The sequence below is a fragment of the Rhinopithecus bieti genome, unplaced genomic scaffold (assembly GCF_001698545.2).
Source record: "Rhinopithecus bieti isolate Rb0 unplaced genomic scaffold, ASM169854v2 scaffold_16773, whole genome shotgun sequence".
In the NCBI taxonomy this organism is placed as follows: Eukaryota; Metazoa; Chordata; class Mammalia; order Primates; family Cercopithecidae; genus Rhinopithecus; species Rhinopithecus bieti.
In genome coordinates this window covers 1,567,870-1,579,306 of record NW_016808848.1, presented here as the reverse complement: position 1 = coordinate 1,579,306, position 11,437 = coordinate 1,567,870, and the positions used below count along the sequence as shown (strand labels likewise).

The window sequence follows — 11,437 nt, the reverse complement described above, 5'->3', positions numbered from 1 at the left end:
GAGGGAGGGAGGGAGGGAGGGAGGGAGGGAGGAAATAAAAGAAATGTGGCAATGTTTGGCGACACTTTTGGTTGTCACAACTGGGGGGACAGTGCTACTAGAATCTAGGAGATAGAGAGCAGAGAGGCTGCTAAACAATCTCTAGTGGGTAGAGCGGCCTCCATGACAAGGAAGTATCCAGCCCAGAATGTCAGTTGTGCTGAGGTTGAGAAACTGTATTTTAACTAAATCCGTGGCCTCTACCAGATAGATTCGAAAAGAGATGAGAGTTTGCAAACCATTCTCCCCTCAGTTACAACCCCTGAATTTCTTCTATCACAATACTTAGCCTTTCTGGGGCCAGAACATGCCCCAGCATCTTACTGCCATTAAAACCCTTTATGGTAATGAAAATCTGTAGGCCTTCCCTGTGGGGATCCTTAAGAAGCATGAGCACTTGCTTTCAGTGCTTAATTCATTTTATAATTGTGTATTTTAGTTTTTTGCATTTATCCTTGGATAATGCATTCCCTGCTTAATATATATATTTGGGTAACCAATCTCCTGTTAACATATATTTTACCTGATTATGTAACAATAGAAGTGATCCTAAGTAAACATTTCTGACCGTTCACTGTGTTAGGTGCTGTGCTAAGCGCACTTTCTGCATTATCTAGTTTAATTTTCTCAACCACTCTATGAAAGAGCAACTCTCATTATTTGCATTTTACAGCCATGGAAACTGAGGCACGATGAGATTGAGGGGACTTGCCCAAGATTGTGTAGTTGGATCATTATTACTCCAAGTCAGGGCTTAAGCCTGATGTAGGGTCAAATATGAAGTGCAGGTATGTCACAAAGACTTTGGATTATTCATTATGGGCAGTCACACATTGATGTTTGCAGGGCAGTGAGGTATTGTCTCATTCTCTTGCATCACAGTAAGCTCCCTGATGTGGAATAGAAAGCATGGGCACACACAGCTAGCTACAGGAAGTCCCATCAAACCTGGGACATGCCCACAGAAGCATGGCTCACCTGGGAGCATCACCTGTCCTGCCTATCATGGTGGATAATACTTGAGAACTGCTGCTTAAGGAAAACTGGGATGTGTGAAGCATCACTTATGTTCCTGATACCCCCCCACCCCAAAGTCAGTCAGGCCTTGATTTGCTACCTACTATCCTCTCATAAAAAGCTCCAACTCCCAGTGTCTCTTTTGATCCGTGGCCTAAATCTTTCTGCAAGTACACCAGCACCACCTGCCAAGCCCATTGTCTGTCTGTCTGGTCTCTGTGCTGGGTGGGCCCTGCTCACTTACAACCCTCCCAGAGGCAGGATCGCACCCCGGTCTCCTGATCTTACAGCTACGACTCTTACTGAAACAGCACTGTGGTGTTAAGCATAGTACACCTTTTAAAAAATGATGCATTAGTTAGGCTGGGCGTGGTGGTTCATGCCTGTAATCCCAGCACTTAGGAAGGCCGAGGCGGGTGGATCATGAGGTCAGGAGTTCAAGACCAGCCTAGCCAATATGGTGAAGCCCCGTCTTTACTAAAAATACAAAAATTAGCCAGGTGTGGTGGTGTGTGCCTGTAGTCCCTGCTACTCGGGAGGCTGAGGCAGAAGAATTACTTGAACCTGGGAGATGGAGGTTGCATTGAGCTGAGATCACGCCACTGCACTCCAGCCTGGGTGACAGAGGGACAGAGGGAGACTCCATCTCAAAAAAAAAAAAAAAAAAAGGATTCCTTAAACAGTAGTATTCCCTCCCAAGCTGTATCCCTCTATGTGCCAGGCACACAGTGATCTTCATATGCCTGATAACGTTCCCCTCACAGAGGCGGCTTTCAGAAAAGGATTTGGCGTTTGTGAGAGTGACTGAAGATATGCATTTTGATGGTACAAAGTTTGGAAGTGGTGCTGGGAATGGTAATCCCAGCTCTTTGGGAGGCCGAGGTGGGCAGATCACTTGAGGACGGGAGTTCAAGATCAGCCTGGCCAATATGGTGAAACCCGTCTCTACTAAAAATAAAAAGAATTAGCTAGGTGTGGTGTCGGGCCCCCGTAATCCCAGCTACTTAGGAGGCTGAGGCAGGAGAATCGCTTGAACCCGGGAGGCAGAGGTTGCAGTGAGCCGAGATCGCGCCACGGCACTCCAGCCTGGGCACAACAGAGTGAGAGTCCATCTCAAAAAAGAAAAAAGAGGTTGGAGGTGGAATGACTTCAATTTAGTCAGTTTGAAGGTGCATATCTTTTGGGTGATGTTCTCCCCATACCAGCCGCCCATGTATTCCCCACTAGCTCTGCAAGTGCAGGGAACAGGGAGCGCACAACAATTAGAAATGAAGATTATCCTGCTCCCGTAGATCTGAAGAAGAACCCTGGTTTTTGTTCTAGATCTGTCCTGAAACTCCTTGGGCAAATCTTTCCTTGCTCCGGGCCTCAGTCTCCCCTAATGGGAGAGCATATGTACTAGATGGTCTCCAAGCATCCTTGCAGCTATAAACTTCTTTGACTCCCTAAGGTATCAGGGCCTGAGTTAAAGTGAAGCCCATGAGAGTAACTCCAATCCCCCCTAATAGGAATCTGCTTTAGCAGTAAGCCCACACCTAGAAGCCTGCTTATGTTTGAAGAAGAGAAGGGAACAATTGGTTGATGTTATGTTTCTTGAGATACCCATCTCCAAGGGCGACGTTCAAAATATTTAACCACCAGTGTGTCGTGAGCACAGACCCGTCAGGAGGTTAGAAGGCAGCGGATAGAGCCAGCAGGGGCTGTGGCCAGAAAGCATGCCCCGTCCACCTCTTAGCTCTGCAGGGCACTGCTCACCTCGCTGCTTTCCTGGGCCTTTCTCCAGCTTTTTTTTTGGTCTGCCTCTTCCTGCCTGATTCTCCATCCAGGGCCCCAGCTCAACCCCCTTTTGGCTTCTTCTCTCTCCAACCACTTGATACTCAACTCAACTCCTGTAAATATCTTTATGCATCCAAACAACAACTCAATCATATTCGTCACTCAACAGATGCTCTTTCAGTGCCCTCTGTGCTCAGGCTGGAGTCGGCTGCCTTGCTTGACCCCTCACCTCCTCTCCTTCAAAAATGTTAGAGGCAGGGACGTGCTGGAGGATTGAGAGACCTGAGTCCTAGCCTCTCTCTGCCCCTTGTCTGCCTTTGACCTTGGGCAAGTCCCTCCCCATCCTGGGGTTTCAGATTCCTTACATGTAAAATGAGGGACACCATGGATTCCATGAACTCTGAGTTCCCTGCTGTTCGATGATGAGTTTCTGGAGAAGTGCAAGTCTTCAGCAGCTGACCACTCTCTCTTTCTCTCTCTCTCTTTCTCTCTCTCCTGCCCCCCACAACCTCCACTGTAGAATGCACTGCTGCCTGCAGGCCTGAGGCAGAAGGATCAGACCACCAAGGCGCCCACGGGCCCCTTTAAAAGAGAGGAGCTCTTGGATCACTTGGAAAAGCAAGCAAAGGAGTTTAAGGACCGAGAAGATCTGGTCCCCTACACAGGGGAGAAACGAGGTACTGAACAATGTTGCTGTTATAATATGCCACTCCCCATGCACCACTGAGTGCTGACTGTATGCCAGGCCCTGCCAGGCCCTGTGTTGGGCCAAATGTGACTGGGCCTCCTTGTCCTCATCCCTGCCTGGCCAAAACACCCAAACCCAACTTCAAAAGCATCTATGGATGATGTAGATTTCATGAAGTTTTGGGGGTAGACTGAGGAAAGACTCCTATCCACTCAAATCAGCAAAACTTTTCCCTAAACCCTCTTTCACTAGGATGCCCTGATTTTTTTTTTTAAATGCAAACCTAGACAGTTTTGAGAGTAAAAGAAGAAACTGTTAATAATGACATCAGGACTTTGGGAGACTCAGGCAGGCAGACCACCTGAGGTCAGGAATTTGAGAACAGCCTGGCCAACATGGTGAAAATCTTGTCTCTACTAAAAATTCAAAAATTAGCCAAACATGGTGGCACAGGCCTGTAGTCCCAGCTACTCAGGAAGCTGAGGAAGGAGAATCGCTTGAACTACGGAGGGGAGGTTGCAGTGAGCCAAGATTGCACCATTGCACTCTAGCCTGGGCGACAAAGCAAGACTCCATCTCAAAACAAAACAAAACAAAACAAAAAAGCATAAGGCCTAAGTAGGGACCATCCTATGCAAACCAGGGACTAGAGACGCACTAATGATCTCCACCCGGATTCTCTCTGCTCTTTCTCCAAAGTTCCTCTCTCTGGCAGCTGCAGCTTCCCTTTCTTCGTCTGTCCCTTTATACTCTCTGCTCCAGCCTGAGGCAAGCCATCTTGAAGGCCCCGGGCGAACAGAGAGGGCCTCCCTAATCAACCATTCTTCTAGGACTTCCCATTGCTCTCCAAACCCTCTGCCCCCTCCTATACCCTCCTCATCCCATTGTCCCATAGGCCTCCTTCTGCTCTTCTCAAACTTTCCACCTCAGGACCTTTGCACATACTCCCTACGCCTGGAGTGCTGATCCTGCTGCCCAGCTCCATGCTGTCTTCTTCATGGCTGGTTCCTCCTGCCTGGTAAGATATAATGGTCAGAAGCAGCCTGGAGCTCGATCTATTTCAGTTGCAATCCTGGCACTACCACTTACTAGCTATGTGAACATATGTAAATGTTTTAACCTACTGTGTGCCTCCATTTCCTTCTCTGTGAAACAGGAATGATGAAAATACCAGCCTCAGGAGGTTGTAATGAAGGTTAAGTGAGTTCAGATGTCTGTCAAGCGCTTAGAACAGCATCTGGCAGGAAGTGAATGCTACTCAAGTATTAGTTGTTATTGACCTTTAGGTCTCAACTGTACAGTCTTCTCTTTCAGGGAAACCATCCCTGTCTACTCTGTTCAGGACAGGCAGTCCCTCTCCAACTCCCCCGCTTGGTTATTTTCCAACACAGGAGCCTGTGTGTGTTCTTCAGAGCAACTCACATCTTATCAGCACCTCTTTATTTTTCATCTATCTCTCTCACTAGCCTGTAAACTCCCTGAGGGCAACCACTTGGGCTGTTTTTGCTCAAGTGGTACTCCCAGCATGCAGCCAGCGCGAGGCCTGCCATATAGTAGGGTTGAGTAGAGAGTTGTTGGATGAATAGATGAGCTAAAATTAAATAAATGTTTACTGGATTTGTGCACTACTTCCTTAGAATATCAGCTACACAAGTGCAAAGACTATATCTGTCTTGTTCATCACCAGCACCTAATAAATCTGTAGCACATAGAAGGCACCTAATAAATATTTGTTGAATGAAAGCACTAATTCTAATTAATTGTGTAATTAATTATTTCTTTTCAGTCTCTTCCATTCCCTCCACCCCTAAGAATGCAAGCATTGTGAGCTCCGGGTCCACGTCTGTGGCTGGCACCCCTGTATCGCTGTTGTATTCTCACAGTGCCCGGCACTAAGTAGCTGCTTCATAAAATGAGGGGGTAGACATTGTGTAGAGGACTTCGAGCCATTCCAAACCCTGGACTTGGAGCTCAGTCCGGGTTTCTCTGAAAGCTGGAAGTCCAGGGAGGCTTCAGGGGCATCTAGATTATAGAACTTCTGAATTTTGAAAGGAGTGCATGGTCAGAGGGATCTTGGAGGGGATGGCAGGAGAGAAGGTGAGGACAAGGGCAGGGAGTGGGGATGGGCAGCAGACCTGGGTGGATACCTAGCGAGGTGAGTCATTGCTGTCGTCCACTTCCTCACGTACCCACACCCCTCCCAGGGGAGGACCTGGAGGATGGTGTGAGGGATGGGGAAGGGAGTCTGAGCGGTACACAAATCAGTCCTGCCCTAGGCATTCCAGGGCTAGCAAGGCATATTGCTTAGCATCGTGGATCACAACCCTTTCCAGCTTTTCATTCTGCCACCCCTACAACCTGTCTTTGTCCTCATGGTCTATCTGGCTGCTGAAGCTCCAGCCATCACATTCACGTGCCACTAGTAAGATGAAGGGAAGAAGTCTAGGTACCTCTTACAGTGGCTCAGAGTTGCCATCCTCACTGGAGGAACCTGTTATGGGGTATAATACACCACAGGTCTTAAATATTTATTGAATATTCATCTCAGCCATTGCTTTAGTCATTTTAATACTTGAGTTCCTTTTTAGGGATTTTATTTTCCTTTTACGTTTTCCTCTTTTCTGGATCCCTGGAATCTGATATTAATAGAAGCTATGATACATTTTTTTCCCCAAATGATTCTGTTGTGTGTTTTGCTGATAGAGGTAATTGATATTTGCTGTAAACAATTTACAAAATAAAGCTAAGTAATTCAAAATCATTTCCTTCACTGAAAATAAGCACTGATCCCATTTTAGGGAATATCTTTCTGGACATTTCTCTATGCGCTTCCCACTCCCTCTCAACCTTTACCACTACAACCCTGGTATTGCACCCACACCGACCTCCTAATCATCTCTGTACCTCCACCTGCACTCCCTTCAGCTTATCCTCCGTCAACAGCTACTGTGAGCTGTGTAGGTTTTTATAAATTGAGGTAAAACTTATATAACATAAACTTATCCATTTAAAAATGAACAATTCACAACATTGTGCAACCACCACCTCTATCAAGGTCCAAAACACTTTTGTTGCTCCAAAATAAAACCCTGTACCTATTACAGTTAATGACTCTCCCACTCCCTCTGCCCCAGCCCCTAGTGACCACCAATCTGTTTTTATGGGTTTACTTATTTTGTGTATTTCCTACAAATGAAATCATACAATATGTGACTTTGTGTGTCTGGCTTCTTTCATTGAGCACAATGTTTCCCAGACTCATCCATGTTGTAGCACGAATCAGTACTTTATTCCTTTTTATACCTGAACGATATTTCACAATTTTTTATCCATTCATCCACTGATAGACATGTCAGTTATTTCCACCTTTTGGCTATTGTGATCAGTGCTGCTTTGAACATTCCTGTACAAGTATTTGTTTGAATACCTGTTTTTAGTTCTTTGGGAGTATATACCTAGGGGTGGAATTGATGAATGATATAGTAATTCTATGTTTAATTTTTTTAGTAACTGCTAAACTTCTTTTCCATAGCAACCATACCACTTTACACTCCAATCAGCAACGTATGAGGGCTCCAATTTTCCACATTGTTGCCAACATGCATTTTCCATTTTTTAAAATTGTAGCCATCCTCATGAGTGTGAAGTGGTATCTCATTGTAGTTTTGATTTGCATCTCCCTAACGAGCCATGATGTTGAGCATCTTTTCATGTGCTTGTTGGCCATATGTATATCCTCTTTGGAGAAATGTTTATTCAAATCTTTTTCCCATTTTAAAATTGGGTTGTTTTTCCTTTTGTTGTTGAGTTGTAAAAGTTCTTTCTGTATTCTAGATACTAGACCTTATCACATATATGATTTGTGAATATTTTTCCCCTTCTGTATATTGTCATTTCAATTTCTTGATAGTATCCTTAGATGCGCAAAACTTTTAAATTCTGATGAAGTCCAGTTGATCTATTTTTTTCTTTTGTTGCTGGTGTTTTTGTTATCATATCTAGGACTCCACTGCCAATTCTAAGGTCATGGAGACACACCCTTATGTTTTTATGTTTTCTTCTAAGAATTTTATAGTTTTTTTTTTTGGATGGAGTCTTGTTCTGTGTCCCAGGCTGGAGTGCAGTGACACAATCTCGGCTCACTGCAACCACCGCCTCCCGGGTTCAAGTGATGCTCCTACCTCAGCCTCCCGAGTAGCTGGGACTACAGGCACGCACCACCACACCCGGCTGATTTTTGTATTTTTAGTAGATAGGGGGTTTTGCCATGTTGGCTAGGTTGGTCTCGAACTCCTGACCTCAGGGGATCTGCCTATCTCAGTCTTCCAAAGTGCTGGGATTACAGGCATGAGCCATCGTGCCCGGCCTGAATTTTATAGCTTTTTTTGTGTTTTTTTTTTTTGAGACGGAGTCTCGCTCTGCCGCCCAGGCTGGAATGCAGTGGCATGGTCTCGGCTCACTGCGAACTCCGCCTCCTGGATTCATGCCATTCTCCTGCCTCAGCCTCCCGAGTACCTGGGACTAACAGGCGCCCGTCACCATACCTGGCTAATTTTTTTTTGTATTTTTAGTAGAGACGGGGTTTCACTGTGTTAACCAGGATGGTCTCTATCTCCTGACCTCGTAATCCGCCCGCTTTGGTGATGCTCCTGCTTTGGCCTCCCAAAGTGCTGGGATTACAGGCGTGAGCCACTGCGCCCAGCCTATAGTTTTAACTTATATTTAAGTCATTCCATTTTGAGTTCAACTTTACATATGGTGTGAAATAGGGGTCCAACTTCATTCTTTTGCATGTGGATATTCAGTTGTCTCAATACTATTTGTTGAAGGGATTATTCTTTCCCCATCGAATGGACTTTGCACCCTAGTTGAAAATCAATTTGCTATAGATGTTTGGGTTTCTTTCTGGACTCTCAATTCTATTTCATTGTCTATCTATCTGTCCTTACGCCAGCACTACACTGTTTAGCTTTTTAGTAAGTTTTGAAATCGGTAAGTATGAGTGCTCTAATTTTGCTCTTTTTTTTAAGATTGTTTTGGCATTTGTGGCCCATAATTCCATAAGAATTTAAGGATCACCTTTTTTATTTCTGGGAAAAGGACTATTGAACTTTGATAAGGATTACATTGGATCTGTAGATTGCTTTGGGTAGCATTGCCATCTTAATACTATGAAGTGTTCCAATCCATGAACTTCAAGTGTTTTTTCCATTTACTTAGGTCTTTAATTTCCTTCAGTAATGTTTTACAATTTTCATTGTACAAGTCTTTCACCCCTTTGGCTGAATTTATTCCCGAGTTTTATTCTTTGGATGTAGTATAAATGAAATTGTTTTCTTAATTTGCTTTTCAAATTTTTCATTGCTGATGTACAGAAATACCACTAATTTTTGCATGTTGATCTTGTACCCTGCAATATTGCTGACTTTATTAGTTCTAATAGGTTTTTTTGTATGGAAATTCAGGGTTTTCTATACATAAGATTATGTCACCTACAAACAGAAACAATTTTACTTATTCCTTTCTAGTTTGGATTCCATTGACTTCTTTTTCCTGTCTATTTATTCTGACTGAAACTTCCAGTACAATGTTGAATAGCAGCAGTAAAAGTGGGCACCCTTGTCTTGTTCCTGATCTTAGGGGCTCATTTCCTTAGTTCTATCAGGTCCCAGGTCACAGGCTATCATCTCAGTGAGGCGTCCTCTGACTAGACTTCCCAAAACAGCGGTGCCCACCCCACCCACATTCCACCCTGTCATCTTCTAGGCCCTTGTCCTGCTTTATATTTCTCCATAATGCTTAATACCATTCCATATCTTTGTAAGTTTATTATCTGTCTCCTTTCACTACATCAGAAACTCTTGAGGATTTTACTCATTGCTGTCCCCTAGCCCCCAGGAAGGTGCCTGGCACATAAGAAGCACTCAATAAATGTTGTTGAGTAAATAAATACACATATGCAATTTCATATAAATGGAATTAAATTGTTCGTGCTACTTTGTAAGTTTGCCTTTTTCAAACAACGTTTGTCCTAGGCATTCTCCTTCTTAGTAAGTAGCAATCGCCATCATCCTTTATACTAACTGCTAGAAGTCCATTGTATGGATGCACCATAATTTCTTCGCCAATTCCTGTGGGTGGGCATGACAGTGACCATCCTCATATGTACCTCTTTACTCCCCTCATTCCGTTATGAATCTGACACTTTAAAAATATGATAATGAGGCAGGGATGCATTTTTTCTCCCTTTTCATATTTTATTTATTTGTTTAGAAATGTTTATATATTTTTCTCTCATTTCCCCAAGGTCTCAGAACCTTTGGTTAGGGTATCTCAGACCCTGGCATTCTATGAAATTTTTCTGTGATATTTTTTTCCTACTTACAGATTGTTTGGTCATGACCAATGCTTTTGATAGAGGGTAGTTGGCTTGGACCAAGTTATAAAATCATTCTTGTCAAGTGTGAGGGGTGCTGTGTTAGAGATCCCTGATTCCTGTTCTTTGGGGAAGTTGGTCCCCAGAGGGAGAAACCTGAAGGGACTGTCAGCATGGAGGGACCCACAGGGCTCTGGTCCACACAGGGCCATCGCCAGAGGCTGCTCCGTTGCAACCACTCCCGTAACAGGTCCCCTCTGTGTTTGCAGGAAAGGTCTGGGTTCCTAAGCAGAAGCCAATGGATCCTGTGCTGGAAAGTGTGACGCTGGAACCAGAGCTGGAGGAAGCCTTGGCAAATGCTTCAGATGCAGAACTCTGTGACATTGCAGGTAAGAGGCGTTCCAGGAGCTTTCCACATCCTCCAGAAGGATTTGACCCACATCTGCAGGGAGCCTTGTAGGGCTCATTTCAGCATGAACACCTTCTCTATTTCTAAGAACTAGAGGAGACCAAGAGTGTTAAAGCAAAAATCCATTCTCAAAAAACAAAACAAGGAAAACAGAGATAAAACCACACAAACCCACCACACCAGGGAGCCATCTGTTGTTGCCATGAGACCCCATGCCAGAGGGATGGGGATGTATCTCAGGGAGAGCCCACAGATGCCCTTTCCCAGCCATTTGCATTGAATCCTGCCCAAGCCACTTGGGAAGAGAGGATAGAGGGAAAACAGACAGAGGGCCTCTGGTGTCGTTGGCTTGGGAGGTTCACTAAGGGCTCGATTTTTACAACTTTGCATTTTGCCTGCAGTCGGCTCAGCGAGCCGGGCTTTGAGGGGTCACCCTTGTATATTGCATATTTGCCCCACGCCCTCCATCTTCATATGTGTTTCCATACGATCTTCACAAACTACCCCCGAAACTCCAGAAGGTGGCCTGATATTCAGAGCCCTTTGCCCCCCTCCCCACCTCCCCCGACTTCCCTGCTGCTCCTGTCTAGTCTCTGTCCCACTGCCGGTGGTGTTCCATCCCCAGGAGGGTCAGGCTCTGGCTACATCCGGCACCCTGTACACTCCCTCCCCACCTACTGTGCTCCCTGACACAGGGAGTGGGTGGGTTTTTATTCTGCAAGCTTGGAGACTGCTAATCATAGCCCAGGTGATGGCAGGAGGGTGGGCGGGGTGGGGAAAGCCTCAAGGCAGGTGGGCAGGGGAGAGGGTAGAAGGAGATGCCTGTGACTGATTCGTTGTGAGAGCGAGCTGGAAGAGTCAAGCAGGGTAACCTCAGACACTAAGTGGTGTCGGTGCCATTAGTGACAGACGGCAAGGGAGGAGCAGGAAGAGGGGAGATACAGAGTTCAGTTTACAACCTGTGGCACTTGAGGCACCTGTGGGGCACCCAAGTGGGGTCAGTTGTATAGGAAGGTCTGGAGTGCTACAGGGGGTTCCCATTCAGGGCAGAGATTTGGACATTATTAGTGTTGTCAAGCTCGAGGAAGAATACATGGCCCTCGTAGAAGCCTTTGGCAGTGGGCGGGGGGGG

At 45.4% G+C, this 11,437-nt stretch overlaps 1 protein-coding gene across 3 annotated transcripts in view; it reads left to right on the top strand.

The window, feature by feature from the left end:
- The window catches only part of TMOD1 (tropomodulin 1), a 93,690-nt gene that overhangs the window by 42,583 nt on the left and 39,670 nt on the right, over positions 1-11,437 (top strand). For all 3 annotated transcript variants that reach the window (XM_017887563.1, XM_017887564.1, XM_017887565.1), the window contains exons 3-4: positions 3,353-3,509; positions 10,166-10,285. In XM_017887563.1, coding sequence (XP_017743052.1) covers positions 3,353-3,509; positions 10,166-10,285 — 277 coding nt within the window. The remainder of the gene's footprint in view (positions 1-3,352; positions 3,510-10,165; positions 10,286-11,437) is intronic.